Here is a 24,534-nt window from a genome sequence, read left to right on the forward strand (position 1 = left end):
TCGGGTCCAAGTCCACTGCCATCCCTAACCGGGGGTGGAGGGCTGGGCAGGGAGGGTGGCTAGTGGTGGTGGGTTTTATTTTTTTTTTAATTTGTTTTTAAAATAATTAGTTTCATTTGGTTAGCTAAGTGTTGAATAGTAACTAATAATCTTTTTTTAAGTGTTAATTATTATTTTTGCCCAATCACGTGGTAACACGTGTAAGTTAAACTTTAAAAAATAAAAAAATTACCTATTCTACCGGTTACCGGTCACTTGGGATCATTGGGAATAAATTCACATTAAAGTTCGGATCATTAAAAAATAATTCAAAGTTGTGATTATTTTGGGTCAATGGGCCAAAGTTCGAATTATGCTAGACAATATTTACTAAATAAAAAAATAAAAAATAAAAAATAAAAAAATTCTTTAAATGAATCTTTAAATGGTAGTTGTTTACAAAACGAGCAAAGTAAATGAGAGTGGTTCACAAAAAATCCAGAATTAAACAACTTGAATTATATATGTAGCACATACAATTAACAATAACTCATCCAATTGGGACAAATTATGATGTCCAATACAGTACCCAAAAAAAAGGGGGTAAATAAACAATACGAAGGTAAGCATATCAATTTGCCATCTATATATAATTTCTTGCCTTGTAAACAAAACGTTATAAAATAAAATAAAAAATCTCATACATCATATGCATGGGATTTTAGTAACAACTAACAAGCTATTAATTGAACAAATCTATAAAATTGTTCCATCAAGCCACTGCAATGTTGACAAAATTTTACGCAAAAACGATCTAAAATCTTCATCAACAATGGCATTCCCTGTTATCTCAAGCTGAGTCAAAGTTAAATCTCTAAAGATTATATAAGCCTCCCAATATTTTGTCAGTTGGTCGACATCACCTGACAATAGGCTCAACTTCCAATCATTTGCTACTGTATGAGACAAAGGAGAGGAACACAAGTACCTGGTACTGTCAATTGAATGCTCCCCGATCTCATTGTGCGAGATATTTAGCACTTTAAGCAACTTCAAATGCCTTAACGGATCTAAAGCTGTAAAACTCTTGATCTTGTTATTACTCAGGTTTAAACAAGAAAGAAGTTGCATTACTTCCAACCCTGTGACAAAAAGCAAGTGAAAATTTTCAGCTTTCACAAAGAAGAAGAAAAGACATAGTAGAGCAAAATTGCTGTTGAGACAATCCAAAGCCAAAGACTTTAATTAATTAATCAATGACACTGTCCCAACGCCTCTAGATTAAGGATATAGCACAATCCAAAAGACCCTTTAATAGCTGGACCATAACCACTATACCTCTCCACTCAACCTTAGTCATGATATTTAGGGAAAATTTAATCACGGTTTAAGACAGAATATAACCATTGGTTCAAAGTAAAGACAATAGAACTACATCAAGGACTGGTAGCGAAAATGTTCTCTTTTGCTCAGGTATTTGCACAACATCTTCAGCAGAGAAATCGACTTAGCAATTTCATGAGTGATTCCGTGCTTCATTTACATGACACACCATTTTCCTATAGCTTATCATTACACTATGAATCAACAGGACTCCTTAGCTATCAAAACAGTTTAGCACAACGTAACCAGCTGAAATGAATTTCAAATCTGAATATCAAGTGAGACATTAGTATGAGATATTTAGAAGCAGTTTCAGATATTTAAATTAAAATCTCTTATCAATTTTATGGATTGGGAAATGAGTGGCATGCCATTTTACTCATACATCAGCATCACAACTAAAGCTGAAACCTAGCAGACTACAGATAGACCTTTCAGAAGTAGGAACTTCAGTTTAGGAGCATTACCTTTAAGTGATCCAAGTTCGTTTTGGCTTAGATCTAGCATTTGAACCCACAAAAGATTTTCAATGGACCCAATTCTTGATAGCGATAAACTATTTAAACGCACACATATAAAGCTATCATTATTTGTTTTGGCTATTTTCCCATAGCGCCAACAATATCTCGACAAGCTGTCTTTGCAACAAGTAACCTATAGATCAACAACACAATCAACGTAAGTATTGGGGTAATTCGATTCACAAACATACAAAAGGAAGATGCAGACTTGACATTTATTTGTTCAGAATGTTTAGTTAGTATGAATACAGCTTCATTGAGGGTTTCAAGTGGTGCATCAAGGAAAATATCACATGAACAATGACAACAACAATTCTCAGATGTTAACGTGAAGGCATTTGTAGAAACAATAAGTAGCGGCCAGGTAACCGCTATCATGACTCATGTGCTAGTATTTTTATCCAATGCTAATATATCTTGCTAAAAAACCTAAAAGAAAGCTTATTTTTTCTCTAAGGACGACCTCCTAGTTAACAAAATATTTATGAGATGTGATCATGTGAGTGTTCTGCCTCTTCTTGGTGCCATTCCCTCTTCTTTATTGTACGGAATAATAGATTGACAAGGAAATGATAAGCAATAAGATATCCTAGCAATAAATGTGGATTTCATCTTCATTGCAAACTGCAAGACACTCTTGGTATGCAAGGAAAAAGGCTGCCTTCTCCAGATAATTAACACAAAAGACTTACCTGTCGTAGTAATGCCATACTATGCTCTTCTTTATAATATTGTGAGTGAGGGGGGTCCATTTTCATCAAATCACAATATAAAGCTAAAACTTCTTCAGTATGCACCATCTGGGAAGAATTTAAAGTGCTGCTTTCTGAAACAATTGTATCTAGAGCTGTCAACAACCTTGCAAGTGTAAGCTTTCCTATTTTGCTGCAAACACAAAAGCAGAGAGTAAGAAAATATGCATCAGCATTGCCTACTCATTTTTTACATCATGGAATGCAAGCAAGTTCTAAATTGTTAAATGAGACATACCAGTCTGCAGCTGAGAGTTCATGGAAGAGCTCAATCTCATTGGCCAACATATTTACCTTCCACTTACAATCAGCACCTGCTTGATCCGCGTCAATTTGCAATTGGTTAAATAATGAGAAAAGATTTGATTCCCCAGAGTTCATTTCATATTTTTGAAAATTGGAATCTTCCCACAAAATTCCCTCTAGATTCTGCCCTTCAGCCTCTCCTGTATCAAGTTGTTGAAAGCGGACCACAAATTTAAATTCAAACACATGACTTAAGGAGCTCCCACTCAAAGAAACGATCTCAGAAGAGTCTCCCACGCGAACTTCAACTGGATAAGCAATGGAATAATCAAGTGGCACATCAGAAAAATTAAGCAGTGCAACCCAGGCCTGGGCACTCTCGAATTTGTCTACAGAAAGAGGCCTCCAAATGATATCTTTACTTTCTGCAAGGGCAGACCTGACAGCTACAGTAGAAGAGTTCAAACCTCTAACAGATTGGTTAAAATATAGAATCACAGGTATTGTTCCTCCATCAGTGGAGTATCTTGCAGATGACGAAACCATACAACCAGATGCTGACTTGCTTGCTGATATAATCAGCTCAGAATCAGAAGCAGGCCAAGATGAATTCAACCAAGGAGTATCCTTCGTGATTGTTTGCTCAAGAAGCCAAAGATGATAAAACCAGCCACTTTGGTCATCGGAATCAGTGAATATTGCTTGGTGCACAAGGTCAAACTCCTCAGCTAAGATCTTCTCTTTAGGAAAATATCCCTCAGCTTTTCGTTTAAGTAAATTTGACAGTAGTACACTAGAAAACCATTAAACCAAAACTAATAAGATATGTAACAGTATACAGAAGGGAATCATGGAGCACATGCAAGTGTAAGCAAGAGTTAACCAAAATGCACCGATGTTCTCTGTCATGTCAAACCAGAAATTCAGATATGAACACCAAATTCTCAGCCAACCATGAAAGGGGAGAATACTTGTAACATACAACTGTACAAGTAAGAAAGAACGAGAAGATTATACCTACGGTTATGCCAAGCAGAATAATTGCTGAAATTTGTTTCAATCATATTGGTGGTATACTCCAGTTCATCTTCATCTGCAATATTCTTTAGCGCTGCCACAAATCTGAAACACCACAGATAAAATATAAAAAATATTACACCAAACCATACTGTTTCAAACTACTACTCAGTATATATAAACCACAATGCAGTTTTCACCTGCGATAGTTCCATGCGTGAAAATTCCGAGCATCAGCCTTCTGAAACTTATCTAAGAGTCGTAATTCATTGTCTACGGATGAATGACCCTTGCTAAGAACCCATTTACGATGATGCCATGCTCCATATGACTTAAAATTTTGTCTCAGCGCACTCTCTACCTAAATTGATGTCAATTAATTTGATTAAAAACATTAGCCACCAATTGCTAGAACCTAAAACAAATCTTATATAAGCAAAAAAGTTTGCAATCTTCCAAAACTTAGAGACTATCAGGACTTGACATCAACGAAAAATCTTCAATTATGGTCACCCTGTTAAAATGCATTGCGAAGCTCGAATTCAATCAAAATCATCCCAAAGTCTCAAACATAAACCATTCCACTACAAATAGTGAAATAGTCATATATCAAATCACCTAAAATAGTCATATATCAAATCACCTACAAAACCCGAGATCTGAAACTGTAAAAGTCTTCACACATGATCCAGAAATCACAAAAACTACAAATCACCTGATAACTATCTAAGCAGCATAAAAATTGAGCACAAATGTACATATTCAAAGCACTTTTAATTGAAAGACTTACAACACGGAGTTCCTCATTCAAAATTGACTCAGGATCGGAACCGGGTTGACTCAAAAAATATTCAACAGCGAGTTTTCGATAATTCCAGGCAGTGTAGAATTCTGGATTGATCTCAAGCAGCTTAACGCTGATTTCTACAGCTTTTTTGTCAAAACTGAAACCCCAATTCAACCAATCAATGAAACCCCAATTCAACCAAAAAAAATTATTCAATCAATTTGATTATTGAAAGAAAAGGAAAGAATAAGAGATGGAGAGTACTTTCGATTGTGATGATAGTTGAGAAATTGAGATTGAAGGGCACGTAATTTAGAGGCTTTCGCAGCAGAAGCTGCTTCATCTTCGGGCGTTGAAGGGTTTCTAGGTCGTCCATGCATTATCCAACAATGTCACACCTACTGCAAACCAAGAAATTAAATACAGAACAGCTATTATGTGTATGAGAAAATTTTATAAGAAAACTATATTAGTGATTGCTAATATATACATGAAATTAGGGTTCGTTCGTTATCATTTTTCGTTTTCGGTTATGTCAGTTTAGTTTTTTCATTTTTATACAAACAAATTACTGCAAATTTACTACTACTACTTCGTCTAACTTTAAATTATGAAAATGAAAGGACGAAACATGTATTAGATCAGCGGATTCAACACAAAGAAGCAAGAAAGTAAATTACAAACATACAAACGAAAGTCTAATGACGAATCAAAAGACAAGGAACAATTGAATTTCAAATACACAATTCATCCATCAAGTATGAAATAATACCTATTCAAAATCAGCAACTTCAATTCAAATAATCTACTACATATAATACTAAGTATTCAAATTGTAACTCTTAAATTGATAAGAAAAAAACAAACAATTTATAATTATACACTGAAATCTGGAGTTTAATTTGACAATGACAATTATAAAACTGAAATTAAATCGAACATTCTAATTTTGAAACAGATGTAATTCAATTGATCAAATTTGTAATTAGTAATTAGTCGAATAAATTAATTAATGTATACCTTTAAAAATATTGGAGATCAAGATGGAGAGGCGAGGAATCCCGTCGGTCTTAATTGGCGGTGTCGCTGTGCTGAGGGAAGGAGATGACTTTAGAAGATCAAGAGGTTGGGTCTCCAGTAAATGAGTACGAGTAATGTACGTAGTAATTTTTTTTGAAAAAAAAATCTTCATCAATAAATAAACGAACAGGTTTCAAAAAAAAAAAAAAAAAAAACTAATTATTGGCTCAAGCGATGCCCGAGTCATTATAAATTTATAAGTTTGATAAAAAAAATAAATAAATAATTAAGAAGGGCTAATGTTGAATAATCTAATATATCTACTCTTATCTAATCTAATATATCATATAATATTAGTATATAGTCGGTCTCACAATCAGGCCACGAAATAGCGACACTTGACATTTCAATTTTTCGCCTAGTGTCGCGCCACGTAGAAGATAAATAGGTATAATTGTGACACATATAATGCATTATTGCTAAGTAAGTGATTTTTGGATAGGTTTTTTAAGATAAAATTGTTCTATAGAGTTTTATTATCAATAAAATTATAATATTTCATATATACAAAATTAATCATAACTTTTAATAAATATTCTATAACTCAATTTTATTTTCATCATCAAATTCGTTTTTAAAAGCTCTTTAAAATAAGATCCATTTATAATATATTTAACTACAAACTTTTATATGTAGCTGGCCAAGCCGTACCGTGTCACCAATTATTACAAGAGTTACTTTGTAATCCCCCGTATTTTTAAATATTTTATAAATGAAAATTTATTTTATTTATAATATTTATTTGTATTTTTCCGGATTTTATTTTAAAAAGTTTCAAATTATTAATTTGGGTTGAAAATTATTGGGTTTTTCTATATAGTGACCTTCTAAGAATCACTTTTCTACGTTGTGCCCTTACCTATATGACTTTCTACACTGTAACCCGAAGGTACAATTAGGCTCTGTTCTTTTGAGCTTCTGGGCAGAGCAGAGCAGAGCAGAGCAGATTTCAGCAGAGCAGAGCAAAGCAGAGCAGAGCAGAGCAGATTTCAGCAGAGCAGAGCAGAGCAGAGCAGAGCAGATTGAAGCAGAGCAAAGCAGAGCCGAGCAGAGCAGAGCAGATTTCATTATTATTATTATTATTATTATTATTATTATTATTTTTATTATTATCATTATTATTATTATTATTATTACTAATATTGTTATTATTACTATTATTATTATTATTATTATTATTATTATTATTATTATTACTACTACTACTACTAATACTATAATAATAATTGTAATGCTTTATTATTGTTATTAAATATTAAATATTATTATTATTATTATTATTATTATGATTATTATTATTATTATTATTATTATTATTATTATTATTATTACTACTACTACTACTACTACTACTACTACTACTAATATTACTATTATTATAATCATTAAATTTTATTATTAAAAATTAATTATTATTAATAATATTAATATTATTAAATATTAATTATATTATTATTGATATATTATTATTAAATATTAATTATATTATTATTAATATTATTATTATTAAATATTAATTATATTATTATTAATATTATTATTATTAAATATTGATATTATTATTAAATATTAATTGTTATTATTATTAAATATTAATTATATTATTAAATATTAATTATATTATTATTATTAAATATTAATTATATACTTCATCCGTTTTCTTTTACTTGCAACACACCTTTTAAGCACGCAGTTTTAGGAGATGATTAGTGAGGGTAAACGAGCGATTTTATCAATATAATTTTTACACGAAAATTAGAATAGAGTTAAGTATCATTTGTAAAAATTATAATGAAAAATTTGTCCATTTACATTACATAAACCAGAGCTCAAAACACGTGCCACAAGGCTGTGTTGCAAGTAAAAGAAAACGGAGGAAGTATTATTATTAATAAATATTAATTATTATTAATAAATATTATTTATTTATTTATTATTATTAAATATTAATTATTATTATTATCATTAAGTATTAATTATTTATTATTATTTTTATTAAATATACATTATTATTATAATAATTCAATATTAAGTATTAATTTTAAGCAGAGTAGAGCAGATTGAAGCAGAGCAGAGCAGAGCAGAGCAGATTTCAGCAGAGCAAAGCAGAGCAGAGCAGCTCTAAAGAACGGGGCCTTAGTAATTCTACGGTAACCTACGTAAGCAAGCATTTATGACGGACGTTGGGGTGACATTTATTCCGTCACCTAACTCGTACTGTACACTAAACTTTCTCTCTCTTTTAAAATTCCCTCCTCTTCTCTTACTTCTCTTCACTTCCCTCTGTTTCTTTGATTGATCAACAACCCTAAGACGCAATTTTTCAGATAAAAAGAAGCAAATTGTTGCGGAGAATTTGGGGTTTCTCCCTGCGACATACGTGGAGATCAATTTAACTTTGGAGCTGAAGCATCAACGAAGGTATGTACTATGCTTGTAACTTCGACCCTTTGAACTTGTTCCATTTTTGGTGAATTATGTAATGTTTGAGATGTTATACGCATAAAGTTGATAAATTTGTTTGGTATGAAGTGTATTTGGTGGTTTGTTTCTGATTAAGTGCGTGATTGTTTGTGGGTAATCTTGTTAGGTTAATTGTTTGTGCTTGATTATTTGTGGGTAATCTTATTTGTGGGTAATTTTGTTACAATAATTTTGTGATCGTATCATGGCTTTGTTGAGGTTAAACTTTGCGTGGGTATGATGAGTGTGTTTGATGTTAAATTGCTTATATTTTGGTATATTTACTGGAAACATCTTGCAGATGGATGACGAGAGGATTTTGAAAATCCACTATGGTGGTAATTGTGTTGATTTAACAATTGATGATGTGGATAAGTGTTTGTTAATTGATGTGTTTAATGATATGTGTGAGGAATTTGCAAATAGAGGGTTTGAGTTGGCTGAGTACCCTGGGCTGCATTATTGTTATAAGGAGAAGGCTATTAAGTTAGTGGATGATGGTACAATGATGAAAATGTTTGAGACTATGGAATGGAAATAGATAGATTTGTGGGTGGGTTGTTTGAGAGAGCCTAGCTTTATAATGAATTTGGCAAGAACAGTTAAACCCCAACAAATTTTGCCCAAGGCAAGTAATGCCATTGGGCCTGCTTGTACTGTCCCATCTTCTAGTGGTCCATCTTCTTGTACTAGCCCATCTTCAACTACTGTCCCACCACTTGTAGCTGGGCCAAGTAATACTGTTGGCCCACCTTCTACAAGTCCATCTAACCCAACCACATTTAAACTGGAATCATCTAAACAAAGCTCAATTAAATCTGCCCAACCTAGGCCTTTTAGGCCAAAATTGCCCTTGAGGAAAAACAAACAAACAGTACAAGTAGAACACCCTCCTACTGAATTTAGGACTTTAACTATAGGAGAATCTGTTAGGAGGAGCCCAAGGTTGACCCCATCCCTTTTACCTCCAAAGGTGACCCCTCCTTTAAGTTAGCCTAGGAGATTACCAAGGATGCTTGAAGAAATTTCTCCTCACTCTCCCCCACATATCACACTATCTGCTGATGCATTCTTTAATATCAACAAATATGCTTCTGACATGTCACCTCCTGCACCCAGAAGAAGTCCTAGGCTTTTGCAAGGTATTCCCAGCCCAAATCTTAGGCAGGCACCTTTGAACCCTCCACCACAAACTAACCAAAATGAACCCCCAACTGAGCCTTTGAGAAAAACCAGGTCTTGTCAAAGTAGAGTCCTTCTCTTTCCACATGGAAAAAAAATGCCTAACACCACTACAAGGGTTAAGGGCCTATTTGTTCCTTTTAGTCATACTTCACAAACTGTACCAGAAGAAGAGACTAGTAGGGGGTGCAGGAAAAGGGGTGTTGGGATCCAGCATAATGATGGTGCTGGTGTGCATAGTGATGATGGGAGTTCTTCTAACGGTGATGGTGAGTACATGCCTGAAGAACAGGAAGATAAGGAGACTGAGAGTGAAGGTGAGGATAGTGATCCTGATGAAGTGGAGTAGAATGTGGCAGATTTACTACACCAGAATTATGTTGATGGTGGTTGGGAGCCTTTTAGGTGTAATGAGAAGTTTTATGAATTGGATGGGGGTTACATAAGTAAGTTGTATAATAATGGTGAGGTATATGATGATGCAGAAATGGCAGAATTGCATTAAGACCATGGCAAATGTTTGTTGACAGGGATCACTTTAAGGATGCACTGAGAGACTTTTGCATCCAAGAAGGTTTTAGTTTGGTAGTTAGGAAAGCAGAGCATGACAGATATACTGCTGAGTGTGCTGTCAGTAGATGTAGATGGAGAATTCATGCAAGTGTGCTTTTAGATGGGATCACTTAGGCAATAAAAAGCATTAAGCATGGACACACTTGTGACATGAACATGGTAAATAATCCCATGTGCAACTGCAAGTGGGCTGCTAGAAAGTTAGTGGAGGATATTAGAGCAAGTCCAGAAATCAAGGGGAAAGCTCTAAATCAATTACTTTGGGAGAGGTTTGGTGTTACAATGGCTACCTCCACCCTGTACAAGATGAAGAGTATTGCAATGGAGATCATTTAGGGAGGACATGATGAGTCTTATTTTAATCTGAATGTGTATTGTCACTTGCTGAAGGAAAAAAACCCTGGATCAGTTGCATTCTGCACATGGAAGGCACTGCAGCAACCTGAGCCAAACCTCCAATTCAAGTCAATCTTCATCAACTTTGCTACACAATTTGAGGGTCTTATTCAAGGTTGCAGAGGCTTAGTTGATGTAGATGGTTGCCATTTGAAAGGCAACTATGGAGGAATACTCTTGTCAGCTGTGGCATTAGATGGGAATAATGAAATATTCCCTATTGCTATAGCTGTTGTGGATTCAGAGAACAAGTCAAGCAGGTCTTGGTTCTTCCACCACCTCAAGAACATTCTCACTAGAACAAGAAGAGTTGATTGGACAATAATGTCAGATAGGCAGAAGGTATGTAATTCTTGCACTCTTAAATTGCATGATGTATATTTCAATTGCCCACACTACATGTTAACATAATGTGTTACTCTTTGTTAGGGAATTGACCCCTCTTTGGATCAAGTGTGGCCAACAGTTCCAAGAAGATATTGTGCAAGACATTTATGCAAGAATTTCAAGTCTGAGTATCCAGGTATACTCATGCACAAATTGTTTTGGGTAGTGACTAGACCTGGTTATTGGGCGGGTCGGGTCAGGGTCGGTGCAGGTCGGTTGCGGGTCAGGGTCAAAGAGGGTCACATTTTATAGGGTCAATATAGGGTCGGGCCAATGCGGGTCACGGGTCGATAATGGGCGGGCCTACAAAATATCAATTAAAATAAATATTGGACAAAGCCATTATTAAATACATATGAATACAAATTAATCTATATAATTATTTTTACATTATGTATTTTCTTTATCAACTAAATTGGAAAACATGTTGGCCCTATATTGACCCTACCCAATAAGGGTCCTGCCCATTAATAGCCTTGTCCATTAAAAGCCCTATAAGCTTAGCCCTGACCCTATTATTAATGGGCTACCCTGTCCAATAACCACCCCTAGCAGTGACTAATGCTTATTCAGCATTCAGTTTCAAGAAAGCACTTCAAAAAATTGCTTCTACTGCTGGACTTGGAGCTGTTCAGTGGTTCAAAGATGTTGGTCCCCTTGACAGATTGACAAGGTGGAAATTTGACTGCCAACTGTCTTGTGATGAAAATACAAATAACTTTGTAGAAAGTTTTAACAACACTATTGGTGTTGATAGAAGTTGTCCCATACTTACATTACTTGAAGGTAATGCATTTTCTTAGTTCCAACAATTTTATTCACATCACGCATTGCTAACTTTTCCTACTTTTATCATTACAGGAGTTAGAAGAATTGCTATGGTTAGGCATGCTACAAGGCAACAACTTGCTGTGGAGGAAGGTATATGTCCTAACATTAGGGAGAGGGTTAGGGTGCTCACAAAAGAGTCTATAAAATGCCATGCATATCCTTCTGGTAGGGGTGAGTATGAAGTGTCTGATGGGAGGAGTATGCTCCCTGTGTCACTGAATAGCTGGTCATGTGTGTGTGGTAGGTGGCAAGTAAGTGGTATTCCATGTAGGCATGGAATAAGGGCTATCATTGATGCTGGGAAGGATCCAACTGATTTTGTCAGGGAGTGGTACTCTGTCTCCAGGTATAAGTTAGCTTACAATGGCAACATATTGCCTATCCCTGATCCTGGTCAGTGGCCTGAGATGGATGTTCCTAAGCTACTCCCTCCTCCAATGAAAAGAAGTGTTGGAAGACCTTCTAGAAATAGGAGAAGAGAAATAGGGGAGAAGAGAAAAGGGAAAAGGTCTGCTACTGTGCAATGCTCAAACTGCAAACAATTTGGGCATAATTTAACTACTTGCAAAGGTGGTCCAACTAAGAAGGAAGTGCTACAGCAACAAGGGAAGACAACCACCACTTCTAACACTACCAGAAAGGCTAAGAGGAATACAAGGCAAGAAGCAAGTCAGACTGACACTGCAGTCAACTTGATTGATCAGATGATTGGGATGAACTCAACTGATACAGGTGCAGAGTGCTCAAGCCAACCAGTCTTAAGAAAAAGAAACAAGCAGCCAGCTACTGAAGCCCCTTTTTCTCAGCCTGCTCCAACAACAACAACTTCTTTGAATGAAAGCATTGGTCCAAAGAGGCAAAAGATCATGAACAGGCTTGCCATGTTATGAGTCCCCCTGATCTTTGGAAGTCTGCAGCATATATTTTGAACATCACAATGCCTTTTTTTGGATGTCATTTGAAACTTTGTTGATTTGGTGTTCATATTTTTGCATCTACAAACTTTTAGTAGTACTAATTATATGTATATCTGCCCCACTTAATTTTGATGGGGATTGTGTTTTTTTGGCTGACGAACTATGGGTGGGATAATCTTTGTGAATGGGTGGATTATTTTTTGGCTGTCAAAAACTTATCTTTCTACAAGTTATAATATAATGCATATAACTTTCTTATCATTTGTTGCTTTATTATCAGTTATCTATTGTCTCCAATTCAAGATATTATCAAACAAAATTGAGACAAACAGAAATTTCAATCACATTAAAAAAGGGTATTTTAACCCAATTCATTAACACATACAACTAACTGAATTCTTGCTATTACAATCTCTTCATTCCACACTTTTTAACATCACTATTATCACTAAAACTGTTTTGGGTGTTTTTGTCCCTCGGGAGAGTTACAGCTCGAAGACTGGTCCGGTGCGGCCTGTACCTACAAGACAAACGGAGAGACCAGTTGGTAGGTGTTCCGCCTCCGACGATCAAGTTAGTAACTTGAAAGGAGAGAAAAAGGTGCGGAAATTTAGGTGGGGATCTGCTCGGATTCCAAGCTCAGTTGTCTCTATCAAAGGGACAGTTTGTAATAAAATGGAAAAACGTGTCCTCCAAAAAAGGGGAATCTCCCTATTTATAGGGTCCTCGGGAATTGTGCCCCTGATTAGGTCACAGAACCCTAATCAGTGGTGGGCTGCGCCGCATTGCGGCTTTCTCGGGATTTGGGCCTGAAGGCCGTCATTTTCCCAAATATCTGGGATGACACGTGTCAAGCAAGGATAGGTCCACTTTGGACCATCCTGGGGCTGACACGTGTCGCCCTCTGGTTGGTCCACATGACGGGGTAAAATTACCCTAAACAAAAACAACATACATAAACACACCCATTTTAACTACTTCCCTAATGTAGCCACTCAGCTCTGTTAGTTTCTCTTTCACAACTGCAATTTCATTTTCATCTGTCCTTAATACTTCTAGACCCTGCAAATCACCTTCATCCAGCCACTTGATGAAACCGCAATCGTTGCACTTCAAGAATGCTTTCCTAGGGTTGCGATTTGTTGTTGAAATCTTCAACTTTGCCAGTTTTGGAGGGTTGCAAAAGCAACGTGGGCTAAAAAATTGTAATGCACAGGAGGAAATCGAGGAGAATGAGCCACGAGAACTAGACATGGCCTCTTGCTTTATCTTAAACCTTAACTTACAAAAATTGAACCCTTAAAGAATTGTAATAAAATTTTGGGGTTTTAAAGGAAGAAGAAGAAGGGGGGAGGGAAATTGGTTTTTTAGAGGGAAAAATTCCCCCCAAAAGTTATAACAGAGCAACTAAACGCACTCTCATCTAAGTAAACGGAATCCAGTAACAACAACTTAACGGCGAGGTTACCGTAGAATTACTAATTGTACCTTCGGATTACAGTGTAGAAAGTCATATAGGCAAGGGCACAACGTAGAAAAGTGATTCTTGAAAGGTCACTATATAGAAAAACCCAAAATTATTTTAGTACAAATTATTTTATGAGCTTTCATTCTACAATATATGTCATACAAACAAAGCCTAGTCCATTTCATTTACCTAATTGGCCCATTAATTTTATGAGGCTCAATACTCCTACTTACCCTACAACTCTCTCCCCTATAAATACCCCATACATCCCCAAAATTTTCCCCACACAAAAGGTTAATCTTATTTTCTCCTTTGTTTTATTAATTTGTGTAATTATAATTATTGATTTATGGGTTTTGATTTTATTGTTTGAAATTAATTTAATTAGTATCAAATTGTATTTTGATGATTAAACTTTATAACTTCAGATTTTGTAAATTTTATAACCTAGGGTTTTTAATTATTGAAAATCACGATTTTAGGGTTTTTACAAACAATTGATTTAGGGCTTTTAAAGTAATGATGTTTGAAATTTTGGTGATTATAACTACTGATTAGTTTAACTTAATCCCAGAATATTTTGAATACGTAAATTCGTGTTTTAATTCTTAGATTTCCATTCGTTAATATTAATCTCGTTTTAATCCCGATTAGGTTCTGAACTCATCCGATTTTGATAAAAAAAAGTAGTGTTTTCCATGTGGAAACAATGTTTTAAGAAAGACTCACTACCTAAGGTAGTGAGCACCACCCTCTCGTGGCCAAATTCAGCCTCTAAATATGATTTTCGGGCAGTTTTTGATTTTTAACGAAGTTTTTTTTATGCTTTAAATTTTATCATTGAGTTTTAAAGGGTTTTTGATAAGTTTAAAATGCTGGAATTTTATTTAAAGTAGTATAATTGTGATTTTAATGAAAAGGTGTGATTACCCATTAAAAAGGAGTTTAATTAGGGGTTTTTAAATAATTTTCAGATTTATTTTTAAATAGTCTAAAGTAAATTTATGTTGCTGGAAATTTGGTTGAGTATTAATTTATTGTTATTGGTTGTTTTCTAGGAAGTGATTATTCCCTAGGAGACTTTTGAGTGATTAAAAGTGGCACAAAGGATTGTTTATACGAGGTACGTACATGTCTACTTCGTTGTAAGTAGTATCATGTTTAGGTACCAAAAAAGAAAGAACTTAGTTTCATGTTTAGAGAACACTTGGATGGAAATTGTTTGGTTATACATTTAATTAATTCATGTGCTTATGTTTAAGAGACATGTTTTGGTGAATTGATTATGTTGGTTTGGAATTATGGATGCAAGCATGTTGAATTATATTGGATTAATTGTTTGTATGGAATATTGATACAAGCATATTTTATTTTTTTATTTGGATTGGTTTATTAACCACATTTGGATTATTGAAGGATTGGAATTGAATGGTTTAAGTGGAATAAATTTATTAATTATTTCACAGGGTTATTATTATTTTATTTATTACTCAAGCATGACTTGTTAGTATGTTGAGTAAAAGTGGATCAAGCCGAAATGGCTAGGTGGGTTGACTATGTTCAACAATTTTGGATAATTTGGAAGTTTAAAGGCATTAAAGGTCTACTTGAATGAGTCGACTATTAATTAAAAATTGTAATCACGTAAAGTGAAATAAGGATGATCAATAAAACTCTGGAAAGTGTGCACTTCTAGAGTATTGACAATTATGGGTTGGGGTACACGGTGTTAGCCCGTGACTTTTCGAGGCTTGTTTGATCAACATGTCCTCTTCTCTTTTGGTATTTACATTTTTATTTTATAATGAAAGTTAGATGGGATCCTAAACTAACTTTGTGAGAATGGAGTCGCGCCCATTCTTGCATTGCGCTAAACTTTTATTTTAAATGGTCATTTGGGACCAAAATGATTTGGTGGGTTGGACAACCTTGTCTATTGCTTACTCCAAATTAAATTAATCAAACTAAATATTAAGAGTCAAGTGTTTGGAACTGGTTACTAAGTATGTTGAGTCAATTGAATTGTTTAAGTGTGGAGTCTTGATTAATGAATTCGTTTTGTATGTTTATTTACTTTAATTAATTGAGCATGTTAGGTTTTGTACGTTGTAGCTTGTATGTACTCAGCTTTGCTGATTGTGTGCTTTTGTGTGTGTTTTCCTTTGGTCATGGCCTTCGCCTTTCAATGACCCTGTGATGATCCAATTATTACACTTGTATTATTGGGGAGCAGTATTGCACAGGTTAGCTTGATGATGTGAGGTTCGGGGATTTGACATACGCATTGTCAAGGGATTGGTGTGATTGAGAGTATTCGTTCTTTGTGTTGAACTTATCTATGTTTTACTATTTCAATTATGTTTTGGGATTTTAAATATTAGTTTGGTTTAATAAAGGCATTTATGGTTCCAATTTGTAAGCTTTGACTTATTGGTTTTCTAAATTATATTATTTTAAGATTTAAGTTGGATTTCCGCTGCAATACTTTGATAAAGCCTTAACGTTTTAACACGTGGCGGTAACATGCCAATGGTTCTCCACTATTTTATTTAAATTAAGTGGTTTGGAAAAAGGGAGAATTATTGGGGTGTTACATACTTCGTTTGTGCTATATGGTTACTTGGTCAGTGTTATAGTGGTTACTCAATTAGTAATATAGATAAAGGTTACTTAGTCAGAGTGTTGGAGGTTACTCAGTTAATATTACAGGGGTTATTTGGTCGGTTTTATAGGGGTTACTTTGTTCGACCAGATGGTGTGGCTAGCCGTATAAAAAATGCATTGTTATTTAATTTTATTTTTTAAAAATTGTTAAAGAATCAGTAAAAATAATTTTTAATCAGTAAAATTAATTCTATTTTAGTAAAAATACTTTCAGTTTAGTAACAATTTAAATTCAATAAAAATAATTTCAAGTCAATATCAACATAGATATCTATTTACAAACAAAATTACAAAAAGTACACAATAATATAAATAAGCGATATGATATTATATGTCTAAATATTTTACATTATCAAAAGGGATTATATAATCGTATTTAACATTCAAGCCAAAACGTTTAGGACAATATGGGCATCGTTTGAGCACAAAACTATATCATATCATATCAGTAATAAGTAAAGTCGGTATCGCATTCAGGCCATGAGACAACGACACTTGACATTCCAGTTTTTGCCAAGTGTTGTGCCACACAAATAGATATTGTTGTAATTAGATTAGATTTGATAGATTTGTGTACAAAATAATTTATAATTCTTTTGATTTTTTTTTTATTTTTTATTAACAATAGAATTTTACTTATATCAATAGACAACATATTATAATTAATATGAATATCCAATTAACAATAGAATTTTACTCCTATACAAATAACCGCATAGTTATAAACTTATAACATTAAATATGGCCATGTATCATTAATTTTTTTATCTAATATTTTTTAAAAAATATATAAATACTAATAAAAATAATAATTATTATTGTTAAAATAATAATAATAATAATAATAATAATAATAATAATAATAATAATAATACAAAGTATGCTCACAAATAAGTACACTCTCTATAATGAGTATCTGGGGCGTTGCCCAGGGCATGTACTAGTCACTAATATATAAAACAGGTCTCGTAACCAGGCCACGATACAAAACAGCGACACTTGGCGTTCTAGACGATAAATAAGTATTATTGTGACACATATGATACTACGTAAGTGATTTTTGGATAGATTTTAAGATATAATTGTTGTACAAAGTTTTATTATCGATATAATTTTAATATTTCATACGTACAAAATTAATTATAATTTTTAATAAAAATCTAATAACTCTGTTCTATTTCCATCATCAAATTTTTTTTAAAAAATTTATTTAAAAGAAGATCCATTTATAATATATTTAAAATAATAGATAATTAGCACAAATAAGTTTTAATCGGTAAAAATAATTTAAGTATAATATCACATGTCTAAATATCCTGCATTATCAAAAGTGATTATATAACAATATTTAACCAAAAGATTAACATTCAATAAATAACCTGGCATCGCCCCGGGATACAAAACTAGTCACTAACTAGGTTAGGTCCCATGCCATGCACAGTAATTTTCTATAACTATTTTATATAAATACCAATTGGCTGTTAGTGTAGTGGTGATTGAGACTGCACTTGTTAGGGAGGAGTGTAGTGTTCGATCCCGCAATAACAATTAAGAGGGGTTGAAACCTAACCACATAGAACCAAAAGGGTGAAGCGGGTGAGACAACAAAAAAAAAATCAGCTACAAATTTTTATCATTTTCTTCTTATTAAACAAATGAATATCTAGATAATATGTATTTAACCCGTAAATAAATTTATTTTTTTACACAATATTATTCATTCTCTCTTATGCGATATTTCTTTTCAATGGCAAGGTTTTCTTACATAATTAAATACAATTTTTTTAAAAAAAAAATCTTTTTTGTAATAATGGTAAAATTTTGATTTTTTTAAACTTAAGTGTATGGTATAAATATATATTATGGAAGGATATACTAAATCTTTTTTATTCTTTTATTTATGTAAAAGATTTCTTTCCTAAATAGATTTTTTTTTTTTTAAAAAAAAAACTAAGGAATACACCAAAAAATGACACGTGCCATTTTTGGTGTGTCTTTTATAGAATGTACTAAATTAGCACTCGTGCGATGCACGAATTATAAAAAAAAATTAAATACAATATAAAATAATTAATTCAAAAAATGTGGGTTTTTGGAAAGAGAAATATCACTAATACACTTTTGGTTAATTGATGTTCACACTTTAATTTATTTATTAAAAATTATTTTCCTAATATTGAATTTGGAAGGAAAAAAATATGATAAAAATGATGTCATAAGCAACTTTGGAGGGAAAAATTTTCATGAGAAATTGGCATGTGTACAGTGGTGATGTAAGCGGTTTTTATTTAGTTATAGTTATAGATTTATTGATATATAAAGCCGGTCTTGCAACCAAGCCACGAGACATCGATACTTGGCATTTCAGTTTTTCGCCAAGTGTCGAGTCACTTAGGCGACAAATAGATATTACTGTTACACGTGATGCTAAGTAAGAAAATTTTAAATATACTAGTGTAAGCAGCATGAAGGGATTCCATGAAAGCACCAATGTTATGTTTTTTTTAATCATCTCCTGAGATTCCAGTAAAACGACAATCCTCATGCTCTAGGCTACTAATTGTTGCATCGATGTGATTTATTGAGTATGAATTGATGCGAACATCTCGACCCCTCTTCCATAGCAGTGCTAATTCCATACTTCTCTCTTACTTCCTCCCCTCTTACAATCAACAATCAGCATGTTTTCACATTACATTTTGACCTTGATAATTGTCGCCCGGCTACAAGATAACGACACTTGAAATTTTAGATTTTAGCCGAGTGTCAAGCAACGTAGGCAATAAATAGATATTATTATGACACATCAATCAATAACATAATACTAAAACAGACATTAAGAATGACACGAGTCACTTCTTGGTGATGTTCTTTTCCCTGCAAAACTTTTTTTCTTTTTTTATTCACTTCCTAAAAAAATATTTATTTCTTTATATAATTGTGATTCACTTTCTTAAAAAAATATTCACCAACTCATATAATTGTGATTCACTTCCTTTAAAAAAATATTCACCAACTCATATAATTGTGATTCACCGCTCCAAAAAAATATTCAAATATTTTCCATATCTTTTTTTGTGTAAAATATTATTCTATTATCTTTTACTTTTTTTTGTGTTCCACTTGGTTTACCCTTTGGGCTAATTCGGATTCGGGGCTCAATTCTAGGTATAAATTAAGATTCAAACTTTTTTAATTTCATTTAAAAATATTAGGATTTTTTTATTGATTTTGAATCAACATTATAATTCATTATAAAATTTAGTAAAAACCGTGCGCGGCACATACGAGACTTTAATCTAGTATGATGTTAAGTAAGAGAATTTTGGATATAATTTCTAAGATAAAGATGTTGTATAGAATTTATTATCACTATACTAAATATTTTAAATAAACAAAATTATTCATAACTTTTAATAAATATTCTATAACTCGGTTATATTTTCATCATTAAATTTGTTTCAAAGAATTTTTTAAAATAAGATCCATTTATAATATATATAATAGATTAATAATAAAAATAATAAGTTTTAATTCGTAAAATTATTTAAGTTTGGTAAAAATATTTTCAGTTCAATAAAAGTAATCTAAGTTCAATAAAAAATCAAGTTAATAATAACATAGATATTTATTTACAATCAAAACTACAGAAGTACATTATTCTATAAATAAACGATATGATATTGTATGTCTAGATATTAACAAAACTAGTATATATAAAGAGGATCCGTTTATTTTCAAGTTTTAGAGAGCCACGTCCAATTAAAATTTCTTATCGTGCCATGTAAGATTATTAATTTTAGTTATAGCTCATTGAATGAGAGTTTTGTAATTTCTTTTAGAGTTAAATAATTCAAATGCCACGTGAATGAAATTGGCGAATGAGATTTTAAAGTTTAAATTCATTAAAAATAAATATTATCTTTTGAGATTATAAATTTATCTAAATACAGCCCGTCTTGTGTGTGGCTAGCCACACCGTGTGACCACTTATAAAAAAAAAAGTAACTCCTATAACACTGACCAAGTAACCCTTGTAATATTGATCGAGTAACCCCTATTACACTAACGAAGTAACTCCTTTAATACTGACCAAGTAACCTCTATTACACTAACGAAGTAACCTTTATAATGGTTGGCCACACGGTGTGGCCAGCCATATATAATACTTTGTGATCTAAATATATAATAATAAGAAAATATTAACAATTTATTTAAAAATAAAAATATTAAATGATATACTACATATCACGAATAAAATAACAAATTTTATCACATATATACAAAAATATTTGTTTAAAGAATACAAACAAACCGTGCATTTACAGGGTTTATATTGTAGTACATTATTCAGTACTCCCTTTTATAATTATAATTATCTTATTGTTTTATAATCCGTTTTTGATATTCTAACTTAGTGTGTTTTATTTGTAGTGTCTCGATTCCCTAAGGGATACTGTTCTTTCTATTGTTTTTTCTTTTGACGGGTTTTTACAATGTTACTTTTTTTTTTTTTTTTAAGTTTATATGTTATTAATTCAAGTTTTGTAGTTTATATTAGATTTTAATTTTATAAATAAGTCTGGAACAAGGCGTCTTTACCGTATCATCCGAAATCTTGGGGTTTCGGTGACACTACATGTAGGGCACAAAACTCTGTATTGATTACCAATAGGGTAATTGTAATTAAAATTCCTTAATTTATGTATTAATTTATGAGGGCACAGAGAGGCAATTTTAGATTTAACAACCTATTTAATAAGAGATCATCCTTGTATAAAAAATTATCTCATCACTAGTCAGCTTTGCTAGCTCCCAAGACTTGGCTCTTTTGGATTTGTAAATTTGAATGGGAGGATCAAGTCTTCCTATTTTGCTTGGGGCAATTGCAGATATCCGACTAAATATAATTGCCTATACAAAAGTAAATATTTATTAATATGTATTTACATGTGCCTAACCAATAAAAATGATTTATATGTGTTTAAATAATAAAAATCAAATTGACAAATAAATTTAAAAAAATACCTCCAAGACAGGAGCAGCACCATTAAAAACATGTAGGGGCTTTTTCCTTCTCCAATAATTTTTTTTTGTAAAGTTCAAAGTAGTAACAAGGTAGTCAAACACGACTTTTGACCAATTAACCGTGTTGACCACCTCTAAATCATCAGCCAGCCAAAAAAACTTGGGTTGTACAAGTTGATAATGAGTGGATGAGAGTAGTAGTTGGTCAATGATGTAAAAACTCAATAACTTCCTAAATACTATTTTATCATTTTCAATTTCAAGTTTCTTTTCCTTCAACCAAGCCCTTAACCTAGCAGTCCTCACTTCTTTAATTTATGTATTTAATTATGAATAATTTAAAGTTTAATTTTATATTTTTGTTTAATAAAATGACCGTAATTATCTTTTTTTTTCTTTTGTAATTATAAATATATTTTTTGGTTAATTTATGGGTAATTTCATGATATATATATATATATATATATATATATATATATATATATATATATATATATATATATATATATATATATATATATATATATATATATATATATATATATATATATATATATATATATATATATATATATAAATATATATTACCTCCGTTATATATTATTTACAACGATTAGACATATTTCCTCTGTACTTTATGTCAAATTGTTGCAAATAACATTAACTGAGGTAGTATATATATTTACGTAATTTGTTAATACATAAACAATTTTAATATAATTTGTTTCATGTTGATTGAATCACTAATAAAAAATCATTTGAATTGATCTTATGATCTTATTCATTTGTTCTTTATAGAAATATTCAAAAATTGTTAAGTGAGTAAGATCTAACCTGTTATATAAAAAAAACCTAGTTTTCTCTAGTCTATTCTTTTAATTTAATAATATAAATAAATAAAGTATAATCTTTACTATCCAAAAATACTATTTTATAAAAATTTCCATTCGCTTCGCATAATAAGTTTTAAATCATTTCAGTTTTGTTGATAATACTAATATAAAGTTTGATCATTTTGTTAAAATATTTCCAAATTTTAATCGGATGTAGAAATAGCAACCATAAAATTCATTTTTTACTACAGGATAAGATTATCATAATAATTCATCTTTAATCGGGCATGCTTCGATTGAGAGGGATATATTAATGTAGCAATAAAGTCAAATTTAGTAAAATTAGAGGTGTCAATTCGAATAACCGGATGGAGTTTGGGTCGGGTCTATTCGGATCCGATATGTTCGGGTCAAAATTATTATTTTAACTCGGGCTGGGTCAAATTCGGATCATGGTCTATTGAGTCCAGGTCGGATATGGGTCGGGTCAACTCTAGATCGGTTCATATTTCGGTCACATTGGATTCAAAACGGGTTTGACCAGGTGAATTTCGGGTCGGATGAATTTGGTTGGAATTAATTTCAGTTTGATTAAAATAAGGTCGATTTAGTATTTGGTCAATTTCGATTCAAATTACTTATGTGTTTGTCTAGATTTTGGTCGAGTTAACCAAATTCAATATCCAAGCAAGGTCATTTATAAACTAAAGTAACTATTGAATTTTTACCTTATTATTGAGTTGATATCAAGTCATTCATGTGTCTTTCTCATATTGCGTGGTTAATTATTATGAAATGCGAAGAATTAGTTTTCTCATTCAACTTACTCTTGTGTAATATTTATCTTGGAGCCAAATTCAAATTGAATAATTACCGGTGAGTTAACATACCTACGTACATAAGTGAGACAAACAGTAATGAACTAGTGATAGACTGATAGATTGATAGATGATAGTCATACCATATGGTGATATACAAAAAATAATGTCCTCTTTTTAAGGTATTACACTTCAATTTTTTAATCTCACGAGGCTATGAGTACTATTAGTTTGCTTTTGTACTAATTCAATTTGTATAAGATATTTGTTAAGAGTTTTAGACATTCTAACTTATCAATAATTAGTAAATTTGTAAATATATAGTAGTATAATAGATTAGGTTTAAAATTATGGCCGGGTTAAAATCGGATCTGTTTAAAATCGGGTCAGGTTAATAACAGTTTGGGTCAAAACGGATCAGATTAAATTGGTTATTTGTCGGGTCATTTTCGGATCGAGTTGAGTTCAACTCAAATCAAATTGGTTCGGTTTGAGTTCATATCGAGTTCGAGTTGAGTTCAAGTCAGGTCAAATCGGTGCCGGGTTAAGTTCAGATCGGGTTAAATTCAGATCTGGATTAAGTTCGGGTCGATTACAGATCGGATTTGGGTCCTGAATTTCTCTGTAACACCCTAGAAATTCCTTTCTTTTAAAATACCTATTTTGCCCTGTTTAGAACTTTAAATAGGAAAAATCTAAGATATTACCGCCACCGTGAAAACGGCTAAGGCAACTATCAAAGACACACAGCGGAAGACTCTCCTTTAAAATATTTAAAACGACTCAACTTAAAAAGTCAACTCAAGACAGTAAAGTCAAACCAAAGTAAAATAAAGTCAAACCTACAACTTGGAACCATTGTAGGCCCTTAACAAAACCAAATCAAATCTCAAAAACTTTACGTGAGTCTCGCAACAGAAATATCATAACATAATTAAAGCAATAACACATCATAAACATATGGAAACTAGCATGATTCGTTCTTCACTCATGCCCATCATGAATATGCTTCATCACCTGAAAAGCTTCACTCTACTTGCTTCCACTACTCTCCATTAAAAATGGGTCATCATAGGGCCAAGGTAAAGACAAGGCCAACAAACACACAAACACACAATCAGCAAAGCTGAGTACGTAAGCGTAATTAAACACGCTAACATGCTTTTACCTATCAACACACAACTTACCTTGCTACACCTGTTTTCAAGC

General features: G+C 32.4%; 1 protein-coding gene across 2 annotated transcripts; it reads right to left on the reverse strand.

The window, feature by feature from the left end:
* Window positions 1-465: 465 nt before the first annotated feature.
* Window positions 466-5,837, reverse strand: LOC145568916 (geranylgeranyl transferase type-2 subunit alpha 1-like). 2 transcript variants are annotated; one of them, XM_081628301.1, is made up of 9 exons: window positions 5,706-5,837; window positions 4,950-5,083; window positions 4,689-4,842; window positions 4,099-4,259; window positions 3,899-4,003; window positions 2,874-3,674; window positions 2,576-2,768; window positions 1,830-2,016; window positions 466-1,121 (listed from the first exon to the last, which is right to left on the reverse strand). In XM_081628301.1, the coding sequence occupies exons 2-9, from the start codon at window positions 5,063-5,065 to the stop codon at window positions 736-738; spliced, it is 2,103 nt and encodes a 700-aa protein (XP_081484427.1). In that variant the 5' UTR covers window positions 5,066-5,083; window positions 5,706-5,837; the 3' UTR covers window positions 466-735. The 2 variants fall into 2 exon arrangements, with proteins under 2 accessions (XP_081484427.1, XP_081484426.1); XM_081628300.1 differs by having other exon boundaries at window positions 4,950-5,086.
* Window positions 5,838-24,534: the final 18,697 nt, after the last annotated feature.

The sequence above is a fragment of the Chenopodium album genome, chromosome 11, assembly GCF_948465745.1.
Source record: "Chenopodium album chromosome 11, dcCheAlbu1.1, whole genome shotgun sequence".
NCBI classification, from domain to species: domain Eukaryota; kingdom Viridiplantae; phylum Streptophyta; class Magnoliopsida; order Caryophyllales; family Amaranthaceae; genus Chenopodium; species Chenopodium album.